The sequence below is a fragment of the Necator americanus genome, chromosome V (assembly GCF_031761385.1).
Source record: "Necator americanus strain Aroian chromosome V, whole genome shotgun sequence".
NCBI lineage: Eukaryota > Metazoa > Nematoda > Chromadorea > Rhabditida > Ancylostomatidae > Necator > Necator americanus.
In genome coordinates, this window is record NC_087375.1 from 28,492,255 (window position 1) to 28,520,015 (window position 27,761).

Consider the following 27,761-nt stretch of genomic DNA (forward strand, 5'->3'; position numbering starts at 1 on the left):
ATGTAGCTATGAAGAAAGTGGGTTATTTGTTTTTCTGAAATGATCTTCTCCCTGAAGGGAAGTCCCTTATTTACGAGTCGAACGTAATTTCCAGGCACACCTCTGAGTAGGTCCCGAACGTTTTTTCTGAATTTTGCCAGTATAAATTTGAGTAACGTATTTCTTTTGGGCTGCTGTCGTTTTTTTATTTCTCCTAGAGCTTTGATGTCGCTGCCTTCTTTAGAACCTGTAAAATCAAAGAACCTGTAATCCAAGCCTTCAAACGCCTTGTCATTCCACAACCTTTTCATTCCGTCACCACAGTCATTCCACAGCCTTTCATCCCTCCGCGGTCGATAAAGACCAGACTTGTCTGGGAGGATAAAAACACTGTTTTTATACAGCGGGTAGGCTTCGCAAGTTACAAGTATAGATTAGGTACACGTTCGTAACCCTCAAGCAATTCTTATTTGAAGTGAACCTGGTGGTGAATCACAAGCAGAATGATTAAAGGCATCACCCCACCCCCGCGTGGTGCGGATTTCAGGTGGAGAGTTCCTACACGGGGTCGTAGATTCTGTAGAGGAGGGTGATTCCGTCCATTTCTTCCTAAATGCTGTAAAAAATAGCCCGGGAGATGCGGCGTGTGCACAAGGCTGGCGCGCTCCAATCGAACTCGTTGTAGAAAATGAAAATGAAAGCGCCAGAACACTCGAGGCCGCATCTTCCAGGCCGTTTTTTACGGCAATTAGGAAGAAATTGACGAAATCACCCTTCTCTCCATAATGTACGGCTCCGTATAGACATAACTCACCTGAAACCCGCACCACTCCAGATTCGTGGAGTGATGCCTTTAACGCCAGACAATTCATCCTTTATTTCACGCTCGTAGGTTGGAAAAAGTTTGTAATTATAGTCACTGACTACGGATAACAAGGAATACCTTTGAGGTAGGAGCGAACAATACGGAAGCGTTCCAGGTTTTGCAGTCAATCTATTGATGAACGATGTGTTCAAATTTATCCTAACTAACAAACCTTCAACACATTTCTCCTGTTTCCTTTTCGCATTTATTTTTCATTACTTTGCTGTTATCTTTATCTACAGTATATTTCTTTCTTCTTCAGGTTATTCTTTGTATTCTTTTTTTGAGCACAATTTTTACTTTTATAATATCTGTCTGTTTCCAGACATGTTCAGCTTCAAAATGGTTTAGCGTCAAGTATACGTATGACGTAAAATCGCAACCAAATAGTGGTCTACAATTTCGCAGTGTAGTAATAATTTAATTAAGTGATGAAATAATTTGAAACACACAAAAGATTAGCTGAATAAAGTGGGAGCACATTTTGATGCTTCAGACTTTAGAGGAGAAGGAGGAAATGCTCCAATCTCAAAAAAAGTAGTTCTCGTAGTAGACGAAGAAAGTATTATAAGTAGTGATACGTACTAATTCACTTTTCAATTTATTATTACCACTTCTAAATGATGGCAGGGTTCACAAAATCTTTACCACATTTTCACTAATCAATAAATAATATCAGTATTAATATCAATATTATTATCAAATATATTCAAATAATATTCGAATGTTCAAATAAGTATTCATCTCAATCCCAGTTACGGTAACCATCAAAGTGAAGGACCCAAAAGTATGTAAATAATAAATAAATTCTTTGGTATTTCGCCTTCTATAAATAATCCAATAATTCTTTAATTTCGAAGAATTTCAGAGAAAAGCGTTTATGAGCACGTACACCACAATTTACAACAGCATTTGTTACTCATAATAATACAATTTTAAAAGATTGAGCATAAAACTGCATAATTTCACGCTTTTTCTTTCATGACTGCGCTTCTGGCAGGACAATGACAATAGCCAGCATCCTCGCCGGGCAATCCTTGTTCCCCGTAATTTCCAGCACCGCCGCGGAATCCAGGCATCCCTTAAGACAACACTGATTATATACCTTCAACAAACAATAATACTGGAGATATAATGTGTATAATACCAGGTTTCCCTTCGATACCAGGTTCTCCAGCAGGTCCGCTGGGTCCGGGATTACCGGGTGGTCCGGTGTTCCCTGGATAACCTCGTGCTCCAACCATGCCCTGAAGACCACGCGGTCCAGTAGGTCCTTTCTCTCCTCGAATCCCATCACTTCCAGGTGGTCCTTCGTCGCCTTCATCTCCGGGTTCTCCGGGTTGACCCATAGGCCCTTGTGGGCCAGGCGCTCCATCACTTCCCGGACGACCATCATTGCCTGGCACCCCAGGAGCGCCGGGAACTCCCTGAGGTCCCGGAAGACCAATATAACCTACGAAATTTGTTTAACTTCGGGGTACCTAGTTTTAGCATTGATGAAACATACCAGGAGGTCCCTGCGGTCCTGGCGGACAAAGACGGCAACCATCCGGACTTATTTGCATAATGGGTACAGTTCCAGGTGCACCCGGTTCGCCAGGCTCACCAGGCATTCCAGGAACGCCATCTATTCCGCTTATGCCTGGCCGCCCCTTTTCACCAGGTGGGCAATAGTTTTCATAGACGCACACTAAATACATATGGAAATACGACTGTTAGGAATAGTACTCTTATATGAAGAACATTACCGCATTCTTCGTCGATTTCACGCTTCGCCATTCTTCGTAAGTACGGTTCATTGCGTGCCAGTTGCAGATCGCCCCATATTTCGGCCTAAAAAAGAACTACGTTAGCGGATCTGAAGAGGAACGGTTTGGCCACTTTTTATCAACATGCAACAACGGTTTTTCCCAGCCGAGACAAGTCCTATTTAGAACTGCGCCAATTTTGAAGTGGCTGAATCGTCTCGTTCTAATGCTTTCGCACATTTCGACATATGTGAACAAAATCGCTGAGGCACACGTCTTTTTAGCAGTGAAATAGGTTTGACATGCACAAGCTGCGTTTATTTTTATTCCAGCACCTTCAAATATATCTAAAATATAGTTTTCTTCGTTTTCAAGCAGTCATAATGAGGTTCTTCAAATTTTCGCTCGGGACAAAAATCTAGCACTACGTTGAGTTATTAACGGTTCGTTCCCGAACTCTGGCGTACCCAAATTCCGGGATTGCGTAGATGAAAATACAATTAACCGCAGTTATCCAACAATTCCTCATCCCTTTGAACACTTTTTTAAAATACTTTGAAAAATCCAAATTTTCGCAAGTTTTTGTGCAATTAATCCCGCGTCTGTTAGACTTTAGAGCAAGAAAGCAGAACTTCTTAGGATTTTCTGGATATCGTGTCGAATATAGGAGAAACAAACATCGACTGAATTTTGTTGCTTAAGATTGAGCGATTATTTGAGAAGAGTCCAGTTTGACGCCTCATAATTGAATCATGGAGGTTGAAGAGGTTTGAATGGTTCGATATCTGGCGCTGGCGCAGTGAGAATTGACCATAATTAAGGAATTCGCTGAATCAACCACAACCACTTTTATCTCCATGAATTAACGAAGAGATGAAATGGAATAGCTTTAGACTTTTTAGCTCTTAGTGGCAACACAGACAGAAACAAAAACTTATGTGCATCAGTGAGGTCGTTAAAAGCTCTGAAGCTTGTCGCACGTAAATCCGCTTCATCTACCGAATGAACTCAGTTCAGGACGACAATTACCTGCATGACATTGAACTCGTCCACATTCCTCGCCAGTCGATGCTGGATCTCCCGGATTTTCGCCATAAAAGCCGGTAAATAGAATATGGTGGCCATCACGCATACGGACGACAGAACGATGGCGACATAAGCAGCCAAGCGAGCGGAACCCATCGTAGCGCTGGCTGCTAACACTGTCATTCGAAGCCCGACATGGACGGGGCTTTATCGGGTGAGGACGTCGAGCGTTCGCTCCACCTCCTTCTGAATGAGACTGGAAATTAACAGAGCAAGTGCGTAAAAGAATCTAGTCCAACGTGTGTTCATGGTTTTATGGCGAAGACGAGCAAAAAGTGGCATATGCGTGAAACGCCTACTCATTTCCCCCCACGGTCACGACGTTCGGATAGATGTGACCCACATAACTATTATGAGTACTTACATTTATCTATGTCTGGTAGAGATTTCTCGAAAATCGTAGAAGTTCCGCAGAGAAACACTCATATCCATACAAAACTGAACCCTGTGTTGAAATTAAACTTATTCGTTGAATACAATTCATCTTTTTTTCTTCGTAATCGTGGATTAAATTGTTGAACCTCATCAGGAGGTTAATCCTCAAAATAAGTATTTATGTAAATAGTTTAAATGTAAATACTTAAATATAACATAAACGAAAATGACTGACTGTGAAGTTTTTCTGGTAAGAATTTTTAGATTGGAGGCACATTTACACATAATTTGACCATACATAGTACTTGATTATTGACACAATAGATCAAATACGAGGTCACAGTTAATCGGTAGCAATGTTTTCTATGTTAAAAAAAATTTTCTGTACCAATTGTGCTAAATAATTCATTTACTTATTATTTATCAGGTTCACTGACGTGCCAAAAAGGACGTGGTAAAGACAAGTAGAAAACAAACAGAGTAATTAGAGAGTGAAAGGTCAGAAAAAAGAAAGCGACGAACAGGGATCAGTTTTCGATTTCGGCATAATCACTTTGTTGTTTTGTTTTGTTGTTATTTATTTTGTTAAAGCTGACTATTTGGACTATTAGTAAGCTTCTTATAAAATTCTTCCTCACATTTCTTTGTAGACTTTCAAGTATCCAAGCTATGAACGGTACTTTTACGATGTTAGGAATAGGAAGGTTGACCGTTTGAAGAAGAAATGTCTGGATAACCTTGATTTCTCAAATAGAACTAACAACAGATTTCATTTCGATTCGTATTACCCTTGTGGAACTTTTCAAGATTCGTCTAAATACAGTATCAGTGATCATGAAGTTCAGTTCGTACGCACCCCGAATCGTCTCCTTTCCAGCAGCTGCAACTTGCTGGTTATTTGCTGCCACAGTGTTTGCTAAGAAAGCTTAAGAGGAGCTTGTTAGGCTGTTGTTTTATGGAGCCAAGTGATCTCATGGTCTTCTGCGAGGAAAAATCCGGAGTAACGCAGTGGGACGTAGGTGTTGGAAAGCAGCTTCTCACCTCATAGCCACTTGATTCTACGTTTTTCGCCTTCGCCTTGACGCACAGGATACAAGCTATGTTCACGCAAAAACATAAGCATGAATATGCCGTTTCCAGATACGATCCATACCGCAACGTATGTGAATCGTAACTGTTTGGAAGGTCACTTAGATTTCCTTAGAGTGATATTCGTGCAATGGCACGCAGAGAGCAATAAATGTTTTTGAATTTTAAAAACACACAATTTTCGTGAAGTCTGAACTGGAATTGAGCAAAATGTTAGCATAAAAAGATGAAAGGAATAGGATTTGTAAAACTTTTCCTTTTTTCCTGTGAAATGGCAAACTTTGTGGATGGGTTTCAACTTCTCGGCGGACGGTGATCATACCTTTTAAGAAATAAGAAGAATAAAAGAAGAATAAGAAGAGAAACGCGGGGACAGTAGACGCAAAATTCATGAGTTGAACGAGGCAGAAATATGCTCAACGAAGAATACTGATCGAACCAAGGGAATTCTTCTTACGTACGTTAAAAAAGGAATTTTTGACTAAGATGCCCTTGCTTTTTTGAAAATTCCATGTTTACAAGTCGATAAGAGGAACCGTTTCTATGCGAAGATCTTCTGTCTGCGATGTCTATCTGTCATCTCGGGGGCACCACAAACACGCAGCTGATCATGCTCTGCGTATGCGAGCAATTGAGTGCATACGGAGGCGTAGAGTATCATGTTTGAGTTCCAGTCCGTATAACGACTATCACTTCAGAGTGAGCTAACGGTAATTCAATCAAGCATATAAGGATTCTACCAACCGACAGAAAAACTGATGAACAAGTGGTATAATACCCCCAGTCCTTCAGCAAAGCATATTCCTGTTAAAAAGTTGAACTTTTCAAAGCAGAAATACACATGATAATATAATATTATATTTAATTTGCTGCGCCACCTTTGTAGCTAGATACGGTTGCAGATTCTTTGGTTTTTGGTCAAACCTTCGCGGAATTGTTGTAACACGCATGCGAATCACTGCTTTTAGGATTTCATCTTCAGTTTCATCAGGCTGAATAGGAGTTCCACTTATAGAAGAAAACTCCCAATGGGTCTTCAAGTTCTTCACTATACTTGCACGGACAGGTTGAGTTGGTACACCCGGAGTAGAGCCCACAACTACGGTTGTATTCTGACTACCGCGCCACTGTGTCTGAACTTTTGGAGTAGTTAAAGTGATTGGTGCTGTATGAGTGATGATTGTCGTCGGAATGGTGGAAACAGGTGTTGGGGTTGGGATCTTAGCTAGGATCTTAGTTAGGATCTAACTTCTTTTCAAGCTGTTAAGCAATCGTTCTGCCTTAGCTGACTCCATAACAGCCGTTCGAATGAAAGACATTTGTTTTGTGAATGCGTTTTTCTTCTCATCAGCTCCACGACGATGACATGGGCGTAGTAGCTTCTGAAGTACTTGCACTTTTCGCACGAGCTTTTAACTCGTCTTGAAGTCCTTTCGAGTTTCGGTTGGTCTCAGCTTCACCTCAAATATAGGAATCTCTGCACTCATTTTCGTATCCATGGTAATTGTTCGCAAGATTTGTCGACGATGTTGTGACGGGGTTAAAATGCACCGATGAGAAATGTGTTTGACTGGCACTACGACTAAATGGTTTTGGCGATATCATATTAGTCGAGGATGTAGAAAAAGACTTTATTCTTGGTGGAATTTTGTTTCTAAGGAATGTATGCGCTCCATACTCATCGCTTGAGAGATCCACTTGTTCTTCCTTTTCCTTGATGGACCCCGAATTCGTTGTCTTTTTGGTAATAATGATTAATACAAATTATCATTCTAGAAATTGTTATTCTATTAATTTATACTGTAACTTCTGGTTCAAATGTTCTTTTGTCTTGAAACCTCGGCATATTCTGTCTGTGTTTTGTTATAGTGTGCCTGCTATTTTAACGATAAAAACGCTTATTTGCCTAACTTTGGACGAACTAGTTGAGGCCGTAGTCAGAAGATAACTGTAGTAAGGCATACGTTTATGACGAAGAAAGTAAGGCCACCCCTGGATCAGTGCTTACAGCATAATCGTTCAGAGGTAGTGAATTCAGTTTTAACTACCTCTGAACGATTATGCTGTAGCACTGACCAAGGATCGTGTGGCACTTGACGCTTTAATCGTAGCATTAGCTCCAGTCTCCTCTAATTAGGCCTCTAGACGGCGAAAAGCCGCATCTAGTTCAGCCAATTCTAAGCGTTTTCATCGTTATAAAACCACTAAGCACGACTGATAACGATACAATCTTATCAGGAGCTCCTCCAAGTCCCCAGACAAGAGAGCATTTGATCTATTAGTTACAGCATAAATTAACGTAGAAGTAAGAATTCTATCAAGTGATGAATATGGGGCTCGTACATTTACCAAAAAGACAATGAATTCGGGGTCCATCAAGGAAAAGGAAGAACAAGTGGATCTCTCAAGCGATGAGTATGGGGCGCATACATTCCTTAAAAACAAAACTCCACCAAGAACAAAGTCTTCTTCTACATCCTCGACTAGTATGATATCGCCAAAACCATTTAGTCGTAGTGCCAGTCAAACACATTTCTCATCGGTGCATTTTAACCCCGTCACAACATCGTCGACAAATCTTGCGAACAATTACCATGGATACGAAAATGACTGCAGAGATTCCTATATCTGAGGTGAAGCTGAGACCAACCGAAACTCGAAAGGACTTCATGGACGAGTTAAAAGCTCGTGCGAAAAGTGCAAGTACTTCAGAAGCTACTACGCCCATGTCATCGTCGTGGAAGAGTGTAGCTGATGAGAAGGAAAACACATTTACAAAACAAATGTCTCTCATTCGAACGGCTGTTATGGAGTCAGCTAAGGCAGAACGATTGCTTAACAGCTTGAAAAGAAGTTAAAAACCACCCAAGCTAAGATCCCAACCCCAACACCTGTCGCCACCATTCCGACGACAATCATCACTCATACAGCACCAATCACTTTAACTACTCCAAGAGTTCAGACACAGTGGCGCGGTAGTCAGGATACAACCGTAGTTGTGGGCTCTACTCCGGGTGTACCAACTCAACTTGGTGTCCGTGCAAGTATAGTGAAGAACTTGAAGACCCGTTGGGAGTTTTCTTCTATAAGTGGTACTCCTATTCACTCTGATGAAACTGAAGATGAAATCCTAAAAGCAGCGATTCGCATGCGTGATACAACAATTCCGCGAAAGTTTGACCTATAACATTATATTTTCTATAAGTATCGATATGGACGAGCTTAGTCTCAGCATTCTTTTCCTGCTATAGGTATCTGCAAGGGAATTTTTATACTCAAAACTAGAAAGCTTAGCAATTAGCACAAAACTATCGTGATATATAATAACGGGCTTATTCTGTCACTTGTGTTTGTTTGTTTGTTTGTTTGTTTGTTTGTCTGTGTGTCACGAAATTCGAAACAGTAGGTGCGACGGGTCTAGCCGGCGTCGGATTGGTGCGCCGGCGCCAGATAGCCACAATGTGGCTTGCGACGGGGCCCACAGCGTCGGATTGGTGCGCCGGCGCCAGATAGCCACAATGTGGATTGCGACGGGGTCCACAGCGTCGGATTGGTGCGCCGGCGCCAGATAGCCACAATGTGGATTACGACGGGGCCCACAGCGTCGGATTGGTGCGCCGGCGTCAGATATCAATTAAATGGGTTGCGACGGGGTCGACAGCGTCGGATTGGTGCGACGGCGCCACATATCTATAAAATTGGGTGTGGCGGGTCCACCGGCGTCGGGTTGGTGCACTGGCGCCGCAAGGTGCACGCGGGTCCATAGCATCGTGCAGCAATTTCGTGTGCCTGTTGCGAAAGGTGAATGAATCGTTTCTACCGTTTCATATCTGGTGCCGCTGCCCGTGCTGCGCTTCACTTCTATGACTCCTCTGCATTTCTATTTCCTTGCACGTTTGCCTCAGGTTGGTAATATCCCTTCCTCACAAAGTGAAAATACGAATGAAACCGGCCGATTAAATACTAGCAAACAGTTTTCGTGATCTGACGTGGAACATTATCTTTATCAGTACAATGATGTCGTTCACGTCATTTTATGTTAAACACCACTCTGTGACAGCTGTTGGAGAGAAGACAGGGAGAAAACCCATACTTGGAATAATGCTTTCAAATTATGTCCAAATTATTTTGGTATCGAAGGAATGTTTGGAGCTGAAGTTTGAATGTTCTTCAAATGTAGAAATGACGCGAATTGAAAGAAAACCATGAAGTTTTTCGCCTGTGTTAAAAAAAGAAAGAAGAAGGTGTTGTTAGGAAAGCACAATTCCTACTTTGGTCCGGATTTAGCCGGACGCTCAGACTGGTATATATATATATATATATATATATATATATATATATATATATATATATATATATATATATATATATATATATTAGCCGTACGATCACTTCGCATTATCATTCTAAGTTTGTTCGATGTGATAGGCAAATCACTCCTTTTCTTCTTTTTTGAGTGATATGGCAAGAAATGATCACCACTATATTAGGATGATAAGGAAATAAAGATAAGGAACTTCTTTATCAAATGTTTTTAACCAGTTACTGCATTAACAACTGGGGTACATTGTTTATCAGTTCTGAAAGTAGGGCATAGCACGTTACCAACAGGACGCAGAGGAGTAAACATATTGTTTGTGCTAGAACGCATTCTTAAACAGAACGCTGCCATAATCATATTGTTTCTTCTTTTTCATGTACTTGATGTCCATTTCAACTGCTACTTTTTCATAGTACACAATTTTTCTGATTATCACCACTTTCAAGTGCCGACGTACCACTTTGATACCACTTGCTACCCGCCCGATCTTCTCTCACTGTATTCTGGAGCCGCTTGTCTCTCTGTTTGCTGGAACTGGCGCATAACTCTGAAGTCATGGGACATGCTTCGTTACCTTGCTGCTTCGGCGCTCTAATCCAACTTCGCAGGAACCGTCCCATCTTCTCTCATTGTTTTCTGACATCATGGGACCAATAACACCCAGTTTCACTACCTTCCGAAGCCGATACACCAATCTAACGGTGTTGGATCTCGCTCTCTCTAACTGCTTTGCCTATATGGCGGTAATCATATTTCTTGCCAGTCATTAATCTCACTCACTCAATGAACCATAGCCGTTTAATTGCGAGGCTGCGTTGCGCGTCTCGAGGAAGCGGATAGGGGTGTAATCGCGGACCAAAAGCGACCTTTGTGACTGCACTATGATACGGATTGATTCAGGGGACGGATTTCCTGTTTCTCTACGGAAGGACGAAACGTTCTTTTAAAACTCATTGAAGTAGCGGACGGGAAAGTCCTTATGGGTTTTAAAGTTATTTGCAAGACACACATATAAGAAAGAGTCTCCTAAATCCTAATTTAGGAAAGGTAATTATACTAGCGTCAGGAAAGACGAGACTACTGGAGTCGTCTAAGCTACCAAAACGGGAAAAGGACTACGATGACGTTCTGTACCTACAACGTACGTACGCTTGCATGGACCTGATCGGCCGAAGATCTGATTATGCAAGAGAGGATCAAGTGCGACGTCATCAGACAGACCGAGATGACACGACGCCACCCACTGAACGCGGTATATCAAATTGGAGAAGAATATTCTCAGGAATATGCGAGAGTAGTGAAGTTGGTGTCTTCGACAAAACAAGTATGCTAATGAACATTGGCTCTTTCGAACAACCTACGATCTGAATCAGATGATTGTGGATGAGAAAATGTGGACTAACGGCAGCTCTTTCTCACCGTTTGCGCTCTTACATCAGAGCTACGAAGAAGTCGAAGCGTTAACCACCTTCAATGGCAGCGTCTCACAATATTGACGTAGTTTGCGAGGCTGATGGAAAACCCAGAGCTTGAGTTTTGGATTGCGTAAAAGTGTGGAATTGCCCGATTTCTCCTAATCGCCTCGAAAAATCGCCTTCGTCCGTACGAGGTACGTTAGAACGCGCCGCGTCGACGAGCGAGAGGTCGAGGATCAATGAAGTCTCCTCACCAGCTTACTCAAACAATTTCATTGAATGGACTGCTGAGGAGACCGGAACGTGTACATGGGGCGTGCTCTAACGAACCTCGTAGAAACTGAGGCGGTGCCTACGCCATTTTTTTGGGGAGATCGGGAGGAGTTTGACCAAGGCTACCCTCATATTCGTAACCTACACCTCACACATGTTTTCCATCAAAATCCATCACTACGTCAAAATCGTTCTTTGCACAAAATAACTGTTGGCGATTTTGACGCCAAAACTGGCCCAAGTAGAACGTCTGAGAAACTTCATTTCGGGACCGACTCACTGCATACAAAGAAACGAACAGTAGAAAAGCCTTTCCGAGTTTATCATGGCGGCGGAGATCATTAGTGGGAACAGAAGAACTCGGTAATTTGAAGTCCTTCTATACTCTATGTGAGAAGCGTCCGGTTAAGGGCACCATAACGATATAGAACATATAATTGTTAGTTGAAGGTTTTGCTTGACTAATGTCGTTGTGGCACCAGAGTTCTACACGGCATCAGACAAATGTTCACTTTGAAAGAGATTTCTCTTAACACGGAAAGGGAAAAAATTTCCAAATTTCGTAGACCGAAATCTCAGAGGTATCATTTCTCTCTATGCTACGTCAGTCGGCTTTTAGGAGGATATCGCAGTGAACAACGTTGGTGAGGTGTGGGATTAAGTCGAAGAACTTCTTCACGGGTTCTGTAGTTTCGTAGTTGTAGGCCAAACCACCGGATTACGGAATAAACAGGCTGAACTATAGGCAAAAGATGGAAAGCCTTGTAAAGTTTAATTTTATGCAGAAGCGTAGCGGTTTATGAACGCGTACGCGGAAGCGTTGTTAGACCCTTTGCGGTCTCGAAATACTATCTGGGGAGACGGAGTGATAGTTTCTTATCACTGCATACATATATACTTATCATATATACATATTACTGCACAAATACTATCTTCATATACATCCACTCTAAGTTATTTTAAAATTTAGCATTATTTACCAGGTAATGAAATAGCGAATGTAGTTTTACAGAAAAAAAAGGACCGGTTTCATTTCAACGAAAATATCGGCTTCCAGTGCATAATGACTAATAATTCAGCGTTGATCCACCGCATGTTTGAGAATATGAAGATGTTCCGCTTAAAAAGCGAAGAAGAACTGTTCGCTCCTTTCTGTCGTTTTTTTCCGCATTTATAGGTTTTTTATCGCTCTCCGCTAGAATCTCCATTTTTCGAATTCGTTCTCCATTTTGTTATGCACTTCGTCCGTTTTTGATTATCGTAAGTTTATAGAGATTCTTAAGTTTTTTTTTACACCACACCTTATTTCCTCCTGCTTAAATTTATCCATAGGATATTCATGTTCATAAGAAAATGTATGGTATCGCTTTCCACTAAGTTTGGAAATATTCCCTGGTTTCTTCCCGTAAAATGCGGTTTCGCTAGTTCATTCTCGAGTATAGATGCATAGCATTTCCAATAAGGTAGAGAAAAATTTCTATACAGTTCCCAAAAGTTTCCGGGTATAAATAGCCTCAGCTTGTATTGAACAACACAGTGAACTTCAGCGAGGAGGCAGATGGTTCTTGCCTTTCTACAGATTTGTTCACATTCACGCCCACATTTGTTGGACCCCTCTATTCAAGTCTATTTTTGTCATTCATCTCAAATAACGGATAGCCGTAAGTTCTCTTTTCCCCAAGACTAATATTTTTTAAAATTCTGTTCGATCACATGCTGACACCCTGGGCAGCGAAATTTCGGAAGAAGGCTTGTTTTGACCATTATATGGTCAGGTCAAAACGACATGAAGCACGGTGCAGTTACGCTCGAAGCGGCGCGATGGAGATGGACCACATTCCGGTGATCGGAATCGACGTGGGACCATCGCGAGCTGCAGCGATGGATGGTGCCAGCGAGGGTCCTCTCGCGATTCTAACCGTCACGCTCCATCGCATAGCGTCGAGCGCAGCCGCTTCCGCAACTGCACCGTGGTTCATGTCGTTTACGGTGAAATGACTGGAATGATATGCCGTAAACCACGAAACATGTGCAATAAAATTCTGTGTTTATGGTTCTTTTTTGCTGATTATGGCCTACAATAACAAACTAAAAAAACATCTTCTTTTAGATAAAAGTCCTTGTGACTTTACTATGGAATCATTCTTGTTTATTGAATGCTAGTGAATCGGTCACAGAAGATTATATGTCGAATGTATCATCATCGGAAGTGATGATTATGCTTTTTTAAATTTTCCAAATTTTTTTTGACCAGTTTGATCTTTTCAAAACAGCAGTTTAATAGGTTGTTGTGAACAATTCCTTTCTGAGAACAACCTGCTTCATTCCAACTCATTGTCTGTATCGTATGTTGCGCTGCCACTGTACTCCTGCGGTGCGACTAACATTGAACCGATATGAATTGATGAGGATCGCGGTGATTGCTGAAATTGCTCCGCTTTCAATCAATACCTCTCAAAGATGAGATCGTCACGGTCGGATAGAGTGAGGTACAGTGGAAATCTCGGAGTACTTTGTGATCGAATCAAAACTCATTCACATGATATTCGGTCCTGCCAGATGTCGATATTTCTTGACCTCTGTTGATCCATTCGTACGTTACAATCCTTACCGTGAAACCTCCAAGTCCTAGGTTAACCCTCGTCTCTTAGCAGCAACACTGTTATACCTGAACTCCTCTTTTATTTCCCGAACAGCAGTAATTGCATGCAAACTTCCAAAAAGTTCGTGCGCTCCTTCCAGATTCCTCTACGCTTTTGACCTCTTTTACGTTGGGTCAAAAATCAGGCATATTTTGACCCAACGTATCGCCAGTGTGTCGGTTATAGTTCCTTCAACTAGTTTCCCCAAACCCAGCGTGTCCTCAGCGGAAAGGTCCGCTTCATTTCCAAAGAATCCTGCTGAGATGTGCAGGAGCTTATCCTTCTTTCGATTTCCCGAACATATTAATTTCCTCAGGGTTTCACTGCTTTTTTTCAAATCCATGTTCTTATGTTGATACTCAACCCATAGCCTCAATGTTGCTTATACTTCTATCCGGATATGAGTTCGTTTTCCTTTATCGATCGAGATCAACGTACGACTAAACTACGGCATAAATCTGGGGATTCAACCCAAAACCTAAATTTCATTTAGGATTTGTATCGATTGCTTCACCGAGTCCGAACCGGGTGAAAAAGTGGTAATCGTTCCTCTACAGCATTGTTCCTCTTAAATCCTTCTCTCCTCTAGTTTTTCTATTTATCTTCGGTTCTGCCTCCCTTGAACAGTCGTATACAACTACTCCCACTACTTTATGTACATGTACTTTCGTCCTGCTGATTTTTGCATCTCACTTTGGTTGTCGGGACCAGTTTGTATTTTTTGCTTATTCTTTATCGTTTTCTTTACTTCGGCCAAGCCAATACATGATCATTATAACACTTGCGACCAAAACAATTACTACACTGCGATCCATGCAAAAATTTGTAAAACGTTCGACTTCCTCACTTCTTTAGCATTTTTTTTTGTCTTTTGAAGCTTTTAAAAAGATAAGTGATTTGTACGCTGTAGACACAGAAAGTCGTTTCAAGCAGCAACTCAATGTATACCGTAACCACAGCATTATAAGAACTTTTGTGAATAGGTTTGCTGGAGAAGAACAAAAGGTTTAGCGAAAACCGGTCCAAGCATTCCTCGGTAGGTATTTCGCTGGAGATGCGAGGTTGAGTTTTCGCCTTCTAAAAGTACCTTCAGTTACCTTTGCGAAAAACCAAAATGGGTAAAGAATATATTTCTACTATAATTTACAGAGCAATAGTCTGGTTAATTTCAATGAACTTTGAATAACTTTAAGGAAGATCTTGAATCACTGGGAAATTCCTGCAGAGATATTTCAGAGGATGAGTTTGGTGCATAACGTTTTTATAATTATTCTTTTGCACAGCAGCACATATTTACACTGCTCATGAGCATTTTGCAAAAAAAAAATTGAGACAACCATTTTCACATATTATTTTGAATAATTCTGAAAAGAAACAAAAAATATCGAGTTGAAAATTGGATGAAAATAACTCTAAGGAGAAAAACAAGCTTTGGCGTACATACAACGATGCTCCTTCATGGAAATTGTCATGATTTATGCAATAAATTTTTCTATTTAAAATACACCTCCGTCTTTTAGTCAAGTTCATGCAGTTTCTTAGGTGCTAAGGTTACTAGTATTACATGCGATTCAAAGGCAGGTTACGACGAATCTGACGTGGTGTGGGAATCTGCTGGAAAAGCTAGAGAGGAGTTTGTAGGTTATGAAATCCGTGATGCCGGTCCCGCTCGTCTCCTCCTTATCGCCGTAAAAATCATATGGGACCCAATTTGATTATTACGAGGTACATTAGAACGCGTTACACGCGTTCCAGTCTCTTTAGCAGCTCGTTCATTGGTCTCACTTGAATGGCTTGGTGAGAAAACATCGCTGATCTCCGACCGAGCGCTCTTGGATGCTTCGCTGGGACAACGGTGGCGCGTTGCAACTGAAGTCGTCTCGAAAAACGTCATCTTCCACGCCGTTTCTTACGACGATCAGGGAGAGATGAGCGGAACCATCCCGGACCAATCAACTACAACTCCAGATTTTTCCGCAGATTCCGTCACCACGTCAAATTCGTTTCGGTATGCTTACTTCTAAACAAACATATACGAGTTCTTTTTCCCCGTCCACTTCAACTCGATTGGAACAAATCCTTGATTCTCTTCATTTCCAACATATATCCTCGACCAATCTTGTTGTACAAGTAATTCATGTAAGTTCTGTGCAGTTTAGCTATAGGTGTTAAATTGAATTTTGCTACATTCCATTTAAATAGTCAGTGGATATCTCGTAACTCCACCAACGATTGTGTTTCTCCAGTCGCGGTAGTCATTACGAAGATGTGTATGATTAAGGAACCATGCTACTTCTTGCTTTCCTTTTCGCTCTTCTATGCTTCACATTTGTCGACACTCAAGTAATCCCGGGTGGAATTTCTCCTTTGGATCCGAGTGACCCCAAGAATATGGTCAGTTCACTCACAGCTTTTGAGTGCTTAGTTTAACGAGTGAACTAGTAGTTGCACTACGAATGTGTCTGGTCACCGACATTTCAGCTACATATACATCGAATAAACTGAGAAAAATTAAGGAAAAAGCGTGGAAAGCTGTGAATGCTGTTAATGAGAAAGTTAAGAACGGACAGTATCTTATGGTTCCAGTAAAGGTTTGATCAAAATTATTTGTCCAAATAAAAGATTCAGAATAGACTTTTGTAGTTAAGATTGAAAAAGCTGAATCGCAAGTTGTAGCTGGTACGAGATACGTATTTGAAATACTCTACGGGGAATCTGCATGCAAAAAAGGAGTGAGCCTTTCATTTTCTCAGCAATAATCATTGAATGCTTTCTTCTTTTCTCTTTGTAAGATTTAGCATAAAATTATAATTGTTCTCACATTTGGAAGTTCCTTGATCTTGTTTTTATTTTTAGCAAACAAATGCAATCAATGCTGCCAACTGTCCACCGAAACCAAAAGGACACCAAGCGGTAAGTTTAAAAACATCTTTGAATTGAATGAGATAAGCCTCTAAATTTGCTATCATTGAGAATTTTCTATCTTTCAGCTGTATCAAGTCGAACTGTGGGAGAGACTATGGGAGAATTTCGAGCAGTACACTGTAAAAAAAATCCGAGATGTGCATGCATGCAGATTTTGAGTAGCATGTTTCTGTGATTTAATGATGAATGTCCGATGTTGTGTAAACGGTAAAGAAGTATCAACATAATAAATAGTTTTGCCCTGGAATTGTAGGAATCGCGGTATTGAGCTGGCACTATGAGTGGAAATCTCCGGAAAAAAGTGAAGAAATGTTTTGCAGATTTTGTTAATATCATAGAAAGCGAACCTTTAGGCGGAATAACATGCGTTCGAAAGGTTTGGAACTTAGTACTGTCTGCAAAGCTCTGCAAACATTTTCGATCCATTCCAAGAGCCAAAAGAATAATCGCAAAGAGGAATGCCTCCGTATTACGGGGTACCTCGCCCCTATTTGAGGTTTATATTTGGTTACGCTGGTCGCCTCACAACAGGTGTCTAGCAGTGGCAGGATAGTCATTTGATGTTAATATAAAACATTTCCTTCTATTTTTAGCTATTTTAGCGGCCCAATAGTAAATTTAGAACTTTCTTAGTTGGTCGGATAGGGCATTTAATCGGATATATCACGTGTGACTTTTCAGATCCTGAAGAGGGTGAGCTCTTCGAAAGTCATCAAGAAAAGGCTATAACAAGCTCGCGTTCGACTCTAGTTAAAAATTCAAATGCTAAATCAACATCATAATAAATACAAGTTATTCCTTTTAAAACACCCATGGCAATACTGAATTTATGCCAACTGATGTATTAAATCAGTGTCCTTATCAAACGGTCTGCTACTAACAGGCCAAGAGAGATATGAAAGTTAGGCATTGGAGGGGAACCGGTAAAAGGGGGTTCAACCGCTATTCTCGGGAGCAACAAGGACAGCCATAGTCCATAATATTCGCACTGTCTGTTGTTAGGTTCCACAATTTTTCTTAACAGCATCCTGAACATGAAGATCCATTTTCTTCAATGGAATCTATTGGTTCCTGTTAAGACCCACGGGTGGTGATTCTTCTTGATGCGGTCTTTTCCACATCTTCATTTCTGCAAGAAACTACAGCATATTTCAACGTACACCATTTTCTTATCTCTCCGAGACTATCGTTAAACCGGAAATTTCTCACTTTTAAATGACGACCAGTAGCGTGGGAAGATCTGGATGTTCATGAAAATAGCAAAAAGGTATTCAACGTATATGCAGTGTGGCCCACTCAGTTCTCTGTTTCTTCTTCTCCTTCTCTGTTTCTTTTTCTCTCCAAATCTCTCCAATACCTTGAAAAAAGAAAGACCTTGATAATTCAGAAAAATTGGGTGTTTTGACTTAGCAGTTCCAGGATAGGAGGATCTTGATTTTATAGCATAGACCTGAACAGAAAAGACCTCATCTCTCTAATTTGTCCTCTATTCGAACTGTTGAATGGCTTTGCCTCTTTCTTTATTTATTTCTTTCCAATGGACGACTCCTACACCTCAAAAAACATTTTGTGCAATCCAATCCTAAGTTCAATCTCCTTTTCTCTTACTTCGACGACTTTCTGAGGGTTTCCTTCAAATTCGATTTAATGTTGACCTTTCACTGCCTTCAATTCGTTTGTTCTTCTCTTTTGTCTTTTCTGTTTGTCTTTATTTCATTTGTTATGTCGCTAGCAGTTAGATTGTATTTATGTTTTATTTATACGTTTGAATCACACTATCCACTTTTACTTTATTAGCGCGGATCAGACAAGCACGATTTCTAGACCCTTGCGTTTAAATTTTTGGTCTGGATTTGTTGATATTTCCCTCTACTTCTTCTTTATCAAGCGTATTATGCTAGTACTTTTTTCTCTACACACCGGTAGAGCGGATGAGCCAGTATACGCGTTTCCAGAACTGTCCGTGCTGTACTTATGACATCTATGAAGACGCCTTGCGGAGGATGTGAATAGATACTGCTTGCATCTATAGCTTGCCTACACTTTGATAACTCCTTCACTCAATAATAATCTTAACCTTAATACCTAATTTCCTGAGCTCTGAATGAGTTCGAGTACTAAATCATTTTTGTGCCGAAGTAGTAAACGGGATTAAATCCTGCTCGTTGTATCCTTTTTGCTGCTTTTTACTGTGTTTTTCTGTTTTTTTTTGTATTAATGTATGACATATCCTTTTGGGACGCCACTGAGGCAAGTGAGTAAAAAAAATAACTTGAAAAAATCTTAGACATTGCTTTCTGGCGTTCTTCTTTCATCGTTCGTACTGTTTCCTTATTAAACGTCGAAATCAGAACTGTTAAGAATACAGCGACGACTTGTAATTGAGAATAAAATATGGGAATTCTCGATAGAGGACGCTTATCGAAGAAAAGGATCACCTTGATCACCTTGACTCCCGTTGATCTTCGAACTGGTCGAGCGGGCGCCAGTAATTCTTCCATTTGTCCCGATCGCGTGCCAGAGTAGCCCAGTGGTTCCTCCTTTCGCGTGGGACACGAAGAGCATCATATTTTTCTTTCAAGGACTTCGTGAAGAAATCTGACCATCGGGTCGGCGGTCTTCCTGTAGTGCGCTTAATATCGCGGGGAACCCAGTCGCTCACGGCTCTGGTCCAACGGTTGTCATCAAAGCGCATCACGTGTCCGGCCCACCTTATTTTACTTTCCTTGGCAAACGCGGCGGCGTCTCTAATCTTCGATCGCTGACGTAGGAGAGAACTTCGAATCCCGTCCCTCACTTGCGTGAAACGGGATACTCCTAGCATCACTCTCTCAATTGCGCGTTCAATGACGCTCACCGCGTTTTCTTCCTGCTTGCGAAATGTCCAGGTTTCCGAAGCATAGGTCAAAGCAGGAAGTACGGTGGTGTTGAAGAGGTGAGCACGGAGCCGGGTGTTCCTGGTCTTCTTCACTACATCCTCGATGCTCTTGTACGCTCCCCAAGCCGCTCGTCTCCTCCTGCCCAGCTCGGGGGTCAGGTCGTTCATCATGTTCAGTTCCCGACCCAGATAAACGTAGCTGGTGCATTCGGATATGTTCGTTCCGTTGAGCGTGAATGGGGCATCCGAAACCCATCCGTTCCGCATGAACATCGTCTTTTGTAGGTTCAGCTGAAGACCGATGCATCCACATGTTTCGTCGAATTCGGTCAGCATTCGTTCCGCTTGGCTGATGCTAGGTGTTACCAGTACGATGTCATCAGCAAAGCGCAAATGGTGTAGCTGCCGACCATCAACCTTCACTCCCATGTCGTCCCATTCCAACTTTCGCATTGCGTTCTCGAGGGTGGCTGTGAATATTTTGGGTGAAATTGTATCACCCTGTCGGACCCCCCTCTTCACGTCAATGATGATGTTCTTGTAGAATGGCGAAATTCCGGTCGTGAAGTTACCGTACAACTCGCGAAGTACCTTTATATACTGAGTAGGGACGCCTTGGTTGTCCAAGGCTTCCACGACCGCTTCCGTCTCAACCGAGTCGAAAGCCTTCTTTAAGTCGATGAAGGTGAGACAGAGCGGCATCTTGTACTCTCGTGATACCTCGATGAGTTTCGAAACAGTGTGAATGTGGTCAATCGTGCTGAATCCTTTTCGAAACCCTGCTTGCTCGCATGGCTGTCCTTCATCCAAGACTTTTTCAATCCTATTAAGGATTACTCTTGTAAAGAGCTTGTAGATGACGGACAGTAGGCAGATTGGGCGATAGTTGCCGATGTCATGTGGATCTCCCTTTTTGTACAACAACACGGTCTTGCTGGTCTTCCACTGTTTAGGAACCTTGCATTCCGACAGATAACGTGTAAAGAGCCTCGCCAGGGTGTTGATGAGTACTGGCGGAAGGCTCTTCAGGTGTTCTGGTCTTATTCTGTCGGGACCGGGTGCCGTACGATTTCTTACCGACATGATAGCATGTCGTATTTCGGACGGGAGAACCTCTGGAATGACTTGTCCATCTTCCCTCAGATGGTGAGGAGGCAAGTGGACATGGCTGTCGAAGAGATCAGAGTAGAAGTCGTAGATGATTTTCTCCATCCCCCTTCTCGATGCAATGGCTGTTCCCTTTGGGTTCCGGAGAGCAGTCATCCTCGTCTTGCGACTGGCGAAGTCTCGACGGGCATAGCGGATGCTTTTCCCCGCCTCTGCAGCTTCAGCCAGCACTTCTGCTCTTCTCTCTTTAAGGTCTTCCTTTATCGCCTCTCGGCAAAGCCTTGCGAGCTCGGACGTGAGTTCTTGGTTCCCTGCGGCTCGTGCTGCTCCACGCTGGCGTATCAGCTCAAGAGTTTCAAGAGACAGGCGCCTCTTGGTGGCTTTAAAACTCTCAGCCTTCTTCGCGCAGTCGTGAAGGTGTTCGACAAGCCGGTCATATTCCTCGTCGATGTTGTCCATTGTAGAATCTTCCCAAAAGCCGGCTAGCGTAGCGAAGAGATCCCAGTTGATGGTAGTCCTGGGATTTCTCTCTCTGAACTTGGCGGCTTTCTCTGCTCTCCTTGTGAAGGAAAATCTTCCTCGGAGGAGGCGATGGTCCGAGCCCGTATAGAACTTTGGTACAACACCGACGTCCGTCAGGCAGAACCTTTTATTGACGATGATGTGGTCTATTTCATTACGGTACCCTCCACCGGGTGACTCCCACGTCCAGCGTAAAGAAGAGGGCTTCTGAAATTGCGAGTTCCCATGGATGGTCTTAGTCGTCATGATGAACTCGGAGAGCCTCTCTCCCTGGTCATTCCATTGTAGGCCGTGGGTCCCGATGTGAAGTTCCTCCGGCGTTCTTCTTGGGCCAACCTTAGCGTTGAAATCGCCAACTATGACCTTGTAGAAGGCATGATCTTCTTGGTAGAACTTCTCCAGGTCCATATAGAAAGCTTCGACTTCTTCTTCTTCGTAGCTTGATGTTGGAGCGTAAACGACGAAGATAGTTAAAGCTGGTATTGGGCCACATCTTCTCATCCGCAGACGTCCGATTCGGGTCGTAAGTTGTTCAAAAGAGTCGATGTTCTTTGCCATACTCGTGTTGACGAGGACGCCAACTCCACCAACACCTCTACTGTCGCATGTTCCTAAGAACAGTTCTTCTCCAGTTTCATATACGGCGTTGAGAGGGTGACGTCGTCTCGTCTCGGTCAGTCCGATGACGTCGTACTTGATCTTCTTGGCTTGCATCATCAGATCCTCGATGGCCGCTTCCGATGCAAGCGTACGTGCGTTATAAGTACAGATCGCCATCCTAGTCCTTTTCCGTTTTGGTAGCCTACATGACTCCTGCAACCCCGTCCTACCTGGCGCTACCGTACCAGGCTTTCCTCCGGAATCAGGAGACTCTTTTCTATTACTGTGTTTTGCTTAAAAATTTTAAAACCCATGGGCAGGTTGCAAGCCTCTAGTCCCATGAGTTTCTGGGAGAACTTCCGTTCTCCCGGTGTGGACATGTGGAGCTTATTTGTTGGAGGCGACTCCAAACCGCCTCCCTTGCACCTCCCAGTCACTTGATTGCAGGCTTTTGGCCGGACCGACGTGCGGGATACAAGGATGTCATGAGTCAGTCCTGGCTCAGCAGAAACAGGGAGTCCATCCCCTGAATCCACCTGCGTCTCTGGGCAAGTGCAAGGTCGCTTTTGGTCCGCGATTAGCCCCCTATCCGCCACCCGGGGACGCGCCACGTAGCCTCGCGACTAACCGGCTGTGATCCCTCTAGTGAGGGAGATCCGTGGAAGAAAAGGATATGTGTTTGAAATACTTAGTTGACTCTGTCATTTCCCTTTAAAAATAGTTCTTATAGAATTTCCGTCCTGTTTTTTCGTCTTATCAGTGTTAAAGTGAAGTGCGGTAATGTAAAGTTAATATTATTGCGATTGATTTAGTGCTCAATTCTCAACATTCAACTAGTTTCCCAAATTTCCTCTCTGTGTTGGGCCGGATCGTCACCGACTCCGGACTAGGTGTAAAGTGCTTGTAGCTTCTTTACGGCAAAGAGTTTGTCTGTCAACATTACGCTTTGGAGAGTGCAAGTATCAACCATTTTTTGAATTTTGGAGAAAGGCACAATCAGTAACGTTTCTGCTTCTCTAGAAGATTTTAAAGGAAGTAAATCTGCACTAATTCTCAGATTTTCCTTCTATCATACGCATTCCAAATCCTATCCTGGATATCAAGACTAGATACACTTTTGTTGGGTTGGTTTTGGTCCCAGAATATACATGATATAATACATACGTCTGCAAAAATCAGCTAAGGTGAAGCGGGCAAAATTTCTTGACCTAGCTGCATTATATTTGCTTTCGAAGCTTTCGGAGCAAAAGAAGCACTATTGGGACAAGGATTCCCTGCGCCTGGACGGTCGATAGTTCGAAACTGTCCTATAGTCAACAAAACCTTTCATCCCTCCGGATTCGAGGAGATGGGACCGCACCTATTAATATTGACTTGATACATCGGCTGACCATCGAAAGTCATTGTATAAGCAGCTTGTTCGTAAACTTCAAACGAATCTGAACTGGGGTCGTGGGGTGTCCCCATGTAACTCGATTAATGACAGATATTTTTGTCACACACTCTAGAACTTTCAAGAACAACAGAAATACATTATATAGGAATTTTCTTGAAGTTTTCAGATATCTGCTTGACTTGTAGAATTTTTTTCACTTTTCAAAGGAGTTCGTGCAGCACACAGTCATGAAATGTGCAACAATTGATTGAAATACGTTCACGTGTTCCTCGATAGGAAAGGAGTATTACAGATAAAGTTCGAATAAACCGCTTCAAATCATCTGGCTATTGTACGGCTCCACCGATCAGACACCATGGCTTTGTTAACTTTATCCAGGGACTGGTATTATAGGCCAACGCAAATGCCCGGATCTCCGCTGAGGTATGTCGTCATCAAGCACTTCCTTTTCCAACCCTCTCAACCCTCAGCAAGAACGTTCACAGAATCAATTGATTTGTCACTATTCAATATTCTGCGAAACTTGACGTCTCGCCTAAGCTGCCTATCCAGCCGAGTAACACATCATGAAAAGTACCTGCCGAGTGTCGTCAGGTCGTCTTTCAGCACAGTACGGAAATTCCGTTTTTGTAGCCTCTTCCAACTTGTGTCCAAAAGAAACCCCAGAATACCTTGAATGAGGCAGTTTGCTGGTTGCCTCATAATGTACCCAAAGAAGCGAAGACGATTTTCTGCGTCCACTTTCGGCGGCGCCGTCAGATTTTGATGCTCTCCACGTCTCATCCGTCATTTTCACTTCTGTTTCACATTTCACGGACCAAAAGTAGCCGAACAGCAGTCCAAACAACTTCTTTTCCGTGCAGTCCCTCACTGCAGATGGTTGCCTAAGAAAAATCAAAATCTCTCCTTAAATCATGCTGGGGGTGAATGGTGGATAACTGGGCTCGCGGGCGACGCGAGTCGATCACAATAAGTTTCTCGAAGAGTTTAGTCCGGAGCAGATCTCAGCGCATCTATGACGTGTGTAGGTTTCGTAGCTCCCGTTGCTGTTCAGCATACAGCCCAAGTGACAAAACTCATCTACGTGTTCAACCGGTTGGCCTTCTACCCTGATATCCGTTGAAATTGACGAAGATACCCACATCTGCTTACGCTTATTAAGACGCAGGTGTAGTTTAGAGTCTGCTGCTAGCTGCGTAACAAGATCGAAAACATTTTGAATTTTTGTGCTGCTTTTCGCGATAATCGCAATATCATCGGTGCACACGTGATCTGTTAGAGGACACACTGATTAAGCTAGGACGATCTCGGCAAGACATAGACTCTTTTTCTCTGATGTCACCGACAGCAAAGTTGGACAAGACGGATTTCACAACATCCTTTGTCTCGCTCTAGTTTCCACTTCGAACGACGAAGTACATCCGCCTGGGTTTCTAGCACCGCAAATGTTCGTTGACTGTCACCTATTAAGGAGACGAACCTTCCTGGTACCTCTTCAGCGCGAAACGAGTTGAAAAGACGTTCCTAGTGAGAAGAGTGGGCTCGAGGACTGAATAGGCTAACTGCCGAGACCTTGTACGTGACGCAGTTATATTCCTCAATAGTAATCTATTTCATAATGGGGACCAATGATGAATAACTCCTTGTGAAGTTAAATTATGGTAGACTGTCTACACAAGCCAAGTGTACTTTCGTCAATCCATAACGAAAGGATGATCTTCGCCATTTCACGAATGCAAGACGATGAACGAAAAGATTTCAGCATTTCTACGCTAATTCCGTCGTCTCCGTCGGAAACACCCTACCACGCTGACCGCGCTTCTGAAACAGAACCCATACGATGGAGATCGGCACAATCACCGGAATTGTCTTGGCCCTAATCAACACCTACCAAGGATAAAATCATCATCGGCGCAAAGAATAGAGTATTATGATAATGTGGGGCTATTTTGCCATCGCATGTACCCATTTCCAATATTATTCGGTACTAGCTGCTGAATAAAAAGTTTTTTTATTGTTGACCCTTTGCATCTCAAATTCTTAACCTTAAACTTCGAAGTCCCCGCCTAACCTTATAAGTTACCTAGCCTCTTACAAGCGCCTTATTACTAGCGAATTCCTCTTTTATTTCCCAAAAAGGAATTTTCCGAATATTACATGGCATTGCCATGTAATATTCGGAAAATTCCTCTTTCCTTTACCGGTAGGCTTTTCTCGAACACTTTGAAGAATTGTGTTGGGACGCACAGGTGCTAATCCCTCTTATTCTTGATTTTATCGACATATCTATTTCCCCAGAGCAATACCACATTTTTCCTCATTTCCATATTATTATGTTCCCAATCCACCAGTAGCCTCACTGTTGCATATACTTCTATATAGACCTTTTCTTCGTCTTTCTATGGTGAAGAGAGCAGAGTGCGACCAAACTGCAGCTTAATTTTGTACTTTCAACTCATAACCTGAATCTCCTTTCGGATTTGTGTCCATTATCAATTCCGAAGTGGGTGAAAAGGTGGTTGTTGTTCCTTTACAGTGCAATGGTTTTTCTGTTCATCACCGGCTCCGCCTTCCTTAAACATTTATAGATAGTTCTCCTATCATCTACATGTACTTTCGTCCCACCATACTCACTTTCGCCATTCTGGTACTCGTACAATTTAAGAAAAAAAAACAATCAGAACTATTTTGCATTGGTTTTGTCTATTCTTTATTCTTTTCTTTATTTCGGCTCAGCATAGCATTCCGATGAAGACGTTAAATTGAGTTTTCGTCCTACAAAACCAGTAATTTTCGAAAAAAAAACGAAGTGAGTGGAAAATATGTCTCTATTATGATCTGTAAAGCGGTATTCTGTTGAATTTCACTGAACTTTTTATAACTTTGTGGAAGATCTCAAATCACTGGAAAGAATGATCAAAACATCAGAGAATGAATATAGTGCATAATGTTTTTGAAAGCAATCTACTCTTTCTTATTTTAGTTTAGCAGTTCCGTAGATGTTAAAGGCATCACCCTTCGAATCTGAGGTGGTACGGATTTCAGGTGGAGTATTCACATACGGGGTAGTAGATTATGGAGAGGGGTGTGATTCCGTCCATTTCTTCCCAATTGCCGTAAAAAACGGCCCGGAAGATACGGCTTCGAGAGTTCCGGCGCGCTATTTTCTACAACGAGTTCGATGGGAGCGCGCCAGCCGTGTGCCCAAGCCGCATCTTTCGGGCCGTTTTTTACGCCAATTGGGAAGAAATGGACGGAATCACCCACCTCTCCATAGTCTCCCATCGCGTATACGAATACTCCACCTGAAATCCGTACCACCTCAGATTCGTGGGGTGATGCCATTAAGCTCACTAGTGTTACATACCAGGGACCAAGTTTCTTTTTTTACACAGTAGTCACGACGATTTAGTCAAATACTTGATTATCTTCATATTTAATCCATATCTTTATCGTGAAGGATAGTTGTTGTTCTTTTCGCATGGTTTACTTTTCCTGCTACTAAGTTGAGTTTTGTTACATTACATTTATGTAATCGGTGGCTAACTCGTGACTCCACGAAAAACCATGTTTGTCCAGCCGCGATCACTACAAAGATGTTTATAATTTAGAGATCATGTCACGTGTTGCTTTCGTCTTCGCTCTTCTTTGCACTGTCCCATTTATCGACAGTCAAGTAATGCCGGGAGGAGTATCTCCCATTAATGCGAGTGATCCCAAGAATATGGTCAGCTCTTCCAGAATTTATGAGCGCTTATGTTGAATGGATAGTTCTAGTTCCAATTTATTTGGTGACCGATATTTAAGCCACCCATACGTCGAATAAAATCAAAAAATTAAGGAAAAAGCATGGAAAGCTGTGAATGCGGTTAATGAAAAGGTCAACGACGGAGACCACCTTATGGTTCCAGTCAAGGTTTGACCACAATTATTTGTCCAAATAAGAGGTTCACTCTGAGCTTTTGCAGTTAAGGTTGAGAAAGCAGAACAACAAGTTGTGGCTGGTATGAAGTACATCTTTGAAATACTCTACGGGGAATCTACATGCAAAAAAGGAGTAAGTGCTTTCTATTTTCAAGAATTTTCTCCGAATGATTTCTAACTTGCTCATTGTGAGGATGCAGTTAGCATGAAATTACAATCGTTCCACCTCTGGAATTCCCTTGATCTTGTTTTCTTCAGCAAACAAATGCAGTTAATGCTGCCAACTGTCCACCAAAACCAGACGGGCACCAAGCCGTAAGTTCAGAAATATTTTTGTATTGGAAGAAATACTTTAACTACTTCCAACTTTGTTACTAACGAAAATACCCTACGTTTCAGTTGTATGAAGTCGAGCTATGGGAGAAGCTATGGGAGAATTTCGAGCAGTTCACTGTTAAGAAAATCCGAGATGTACATGCCTGAGAGAATATTTTAGTGATATGTTTCCATGCATCAATTAATGCAATATCTTATTGTAGTGGTAAAAAAATACCAACACAATAAATAGTTCCTCATTGGAATTGTGAGCACCGGGATATTAAGCTAACAATATAGG

At 42.2% G+C, this 27,761-nt stretch overlaps 5 protein-coding genes across 8 annotated transcripts; 3 read left to right on the forward strand and 2 right to left on the reverse strand.

The window, feature by feature from the left end:
* Positions 1-1,809: 1,809 nt before the first annotated feature.
* Positions 1,810-3,801, reverse strand: RB195_015487 (uncharacterized protein; the record flags this gene model as incomplete). Its single annotated transcript, XM_013441402.2, has 5 exons — positions 1,810-1,925; positions 1,992-2,297; positions 2,352-2,534; positions 2,593-2,677; positions 3,622-3,801. The coding sequence occupies 5 exons, from the start codon at positions 3,799-3,801 to the stop codon at positions 1,810-1,812; spliced, it is 870 nt and encodes a 289-aa protein (XP_013296856.2).
* A 3,935-nt stretch (positions 3,802-7,736) lies between these two features.
* RB195_015488 (uncharacterized protein) lies at positions 7,737-8,000 on the forward strand (the record flags this gene model as incomplete). 2 transcript variants are annotated; one of them, XM_064206229.1, is made up of 1 exon in its annotated part: positions 7,737-8,000. In XM_064206229.1, one exon carries the CDS (start codon positions 7,737-7,739, stop codon positions 7,998-8,000), a length of 264 nt encoding a protein of 87 aa, XP_064062110.1. The 2 variants fall into 2 exon arrangements, with proteins under 2 accessions (XP_064062110.1, XP_064062111.1); XM_064206230.1 differs by having other exon boundaries at positions 7,749-8,000.
* A 947-nt stretch (positions 8,001-8,947) lies between these two features.
* On the forward strand, positions 8,948-16,876 carry RB195_015489 (uncharacterized protein; the record flags this gene model as incomplete). 3 transcript variants are annotated; one of them, XM_064206231.1, is made up of 8 exons in its annotated part: positions 8,948-9,047; positions 10,506-10,787; positions 15,336-15,434; positions 16,075-16,187; positions 16,310-16,384; positions 16,442-16,525; positions 16,650-16,706; positions 16,784-16,876. In XM_064206231.1, 8 exons carry the CDS (start codon positions 8,948-8,950, stop codon positions 16,874-16,876), a joined length of 903 nt encoding a protein of 300 aa, XP_064062112.1. The 3 variants fall into 3 exon arrangements, with proteins under 3 accessions (XP_064062112.1, XP_064062113.1, XP_013296855.2); XM_013441401.2 differs by lacking the exons at positions 8,948-9,047; positions 10,506-10,787; positions 15,336-15,434 and having other exon boundaries at positions 16,080-16,187; XM_064206232.1 differs by lacking the exons at positions 15,336-15,434; positions 16,075-16,187; positions 16,310-16,384; ... (1 more) ...; positions 16,650-16,706; positions 16,784-16,876 and having other exon boundaries at positions 10,506-10,831.
* Positions 16,877-19,161: 2,285 nt separating this feature from the next.
* On the reverse strand, positions 19,162-22,002 carry RB195_015490 (uncharacterized protein; the record flags this gene model as incomplete). Its single annotated transcript, XM_064206233.1, has 1 exon — positions 19,162-22,002. One exon carries the CDS (start codon positions 22,000-22,002, stop codon positions 19,162-19,164), a length of 2,841 nt encoding a protein of 946 aa, XP_064062114.1.
* Positions 22,003-26,837: 4,835 nt separating this feature from the next.
* On the forward strand, positions 26,838-27,628 carry RB195_015491 (uncharacterized protein; the record flags this gene model as incomplete). The annotated part of the gene is made up of 5 exons (XM_013441400.2): positions 26,838-26,948; positions 27,063-27,137; positions 27,195-27,278; positions 27,404-27,460; positions 27,545-27,628. The coding sequence occupies 5 exons, from the start codon at positions 26,838-26,840 to the stop codon at positions 27,626-27,628; spliced, it is 411 nt and encodes a 136-aa protein (XP_013296854.2).
* Between the last annotated feature and the right edge of the window lie 133 nt (positions 27,629-27,761).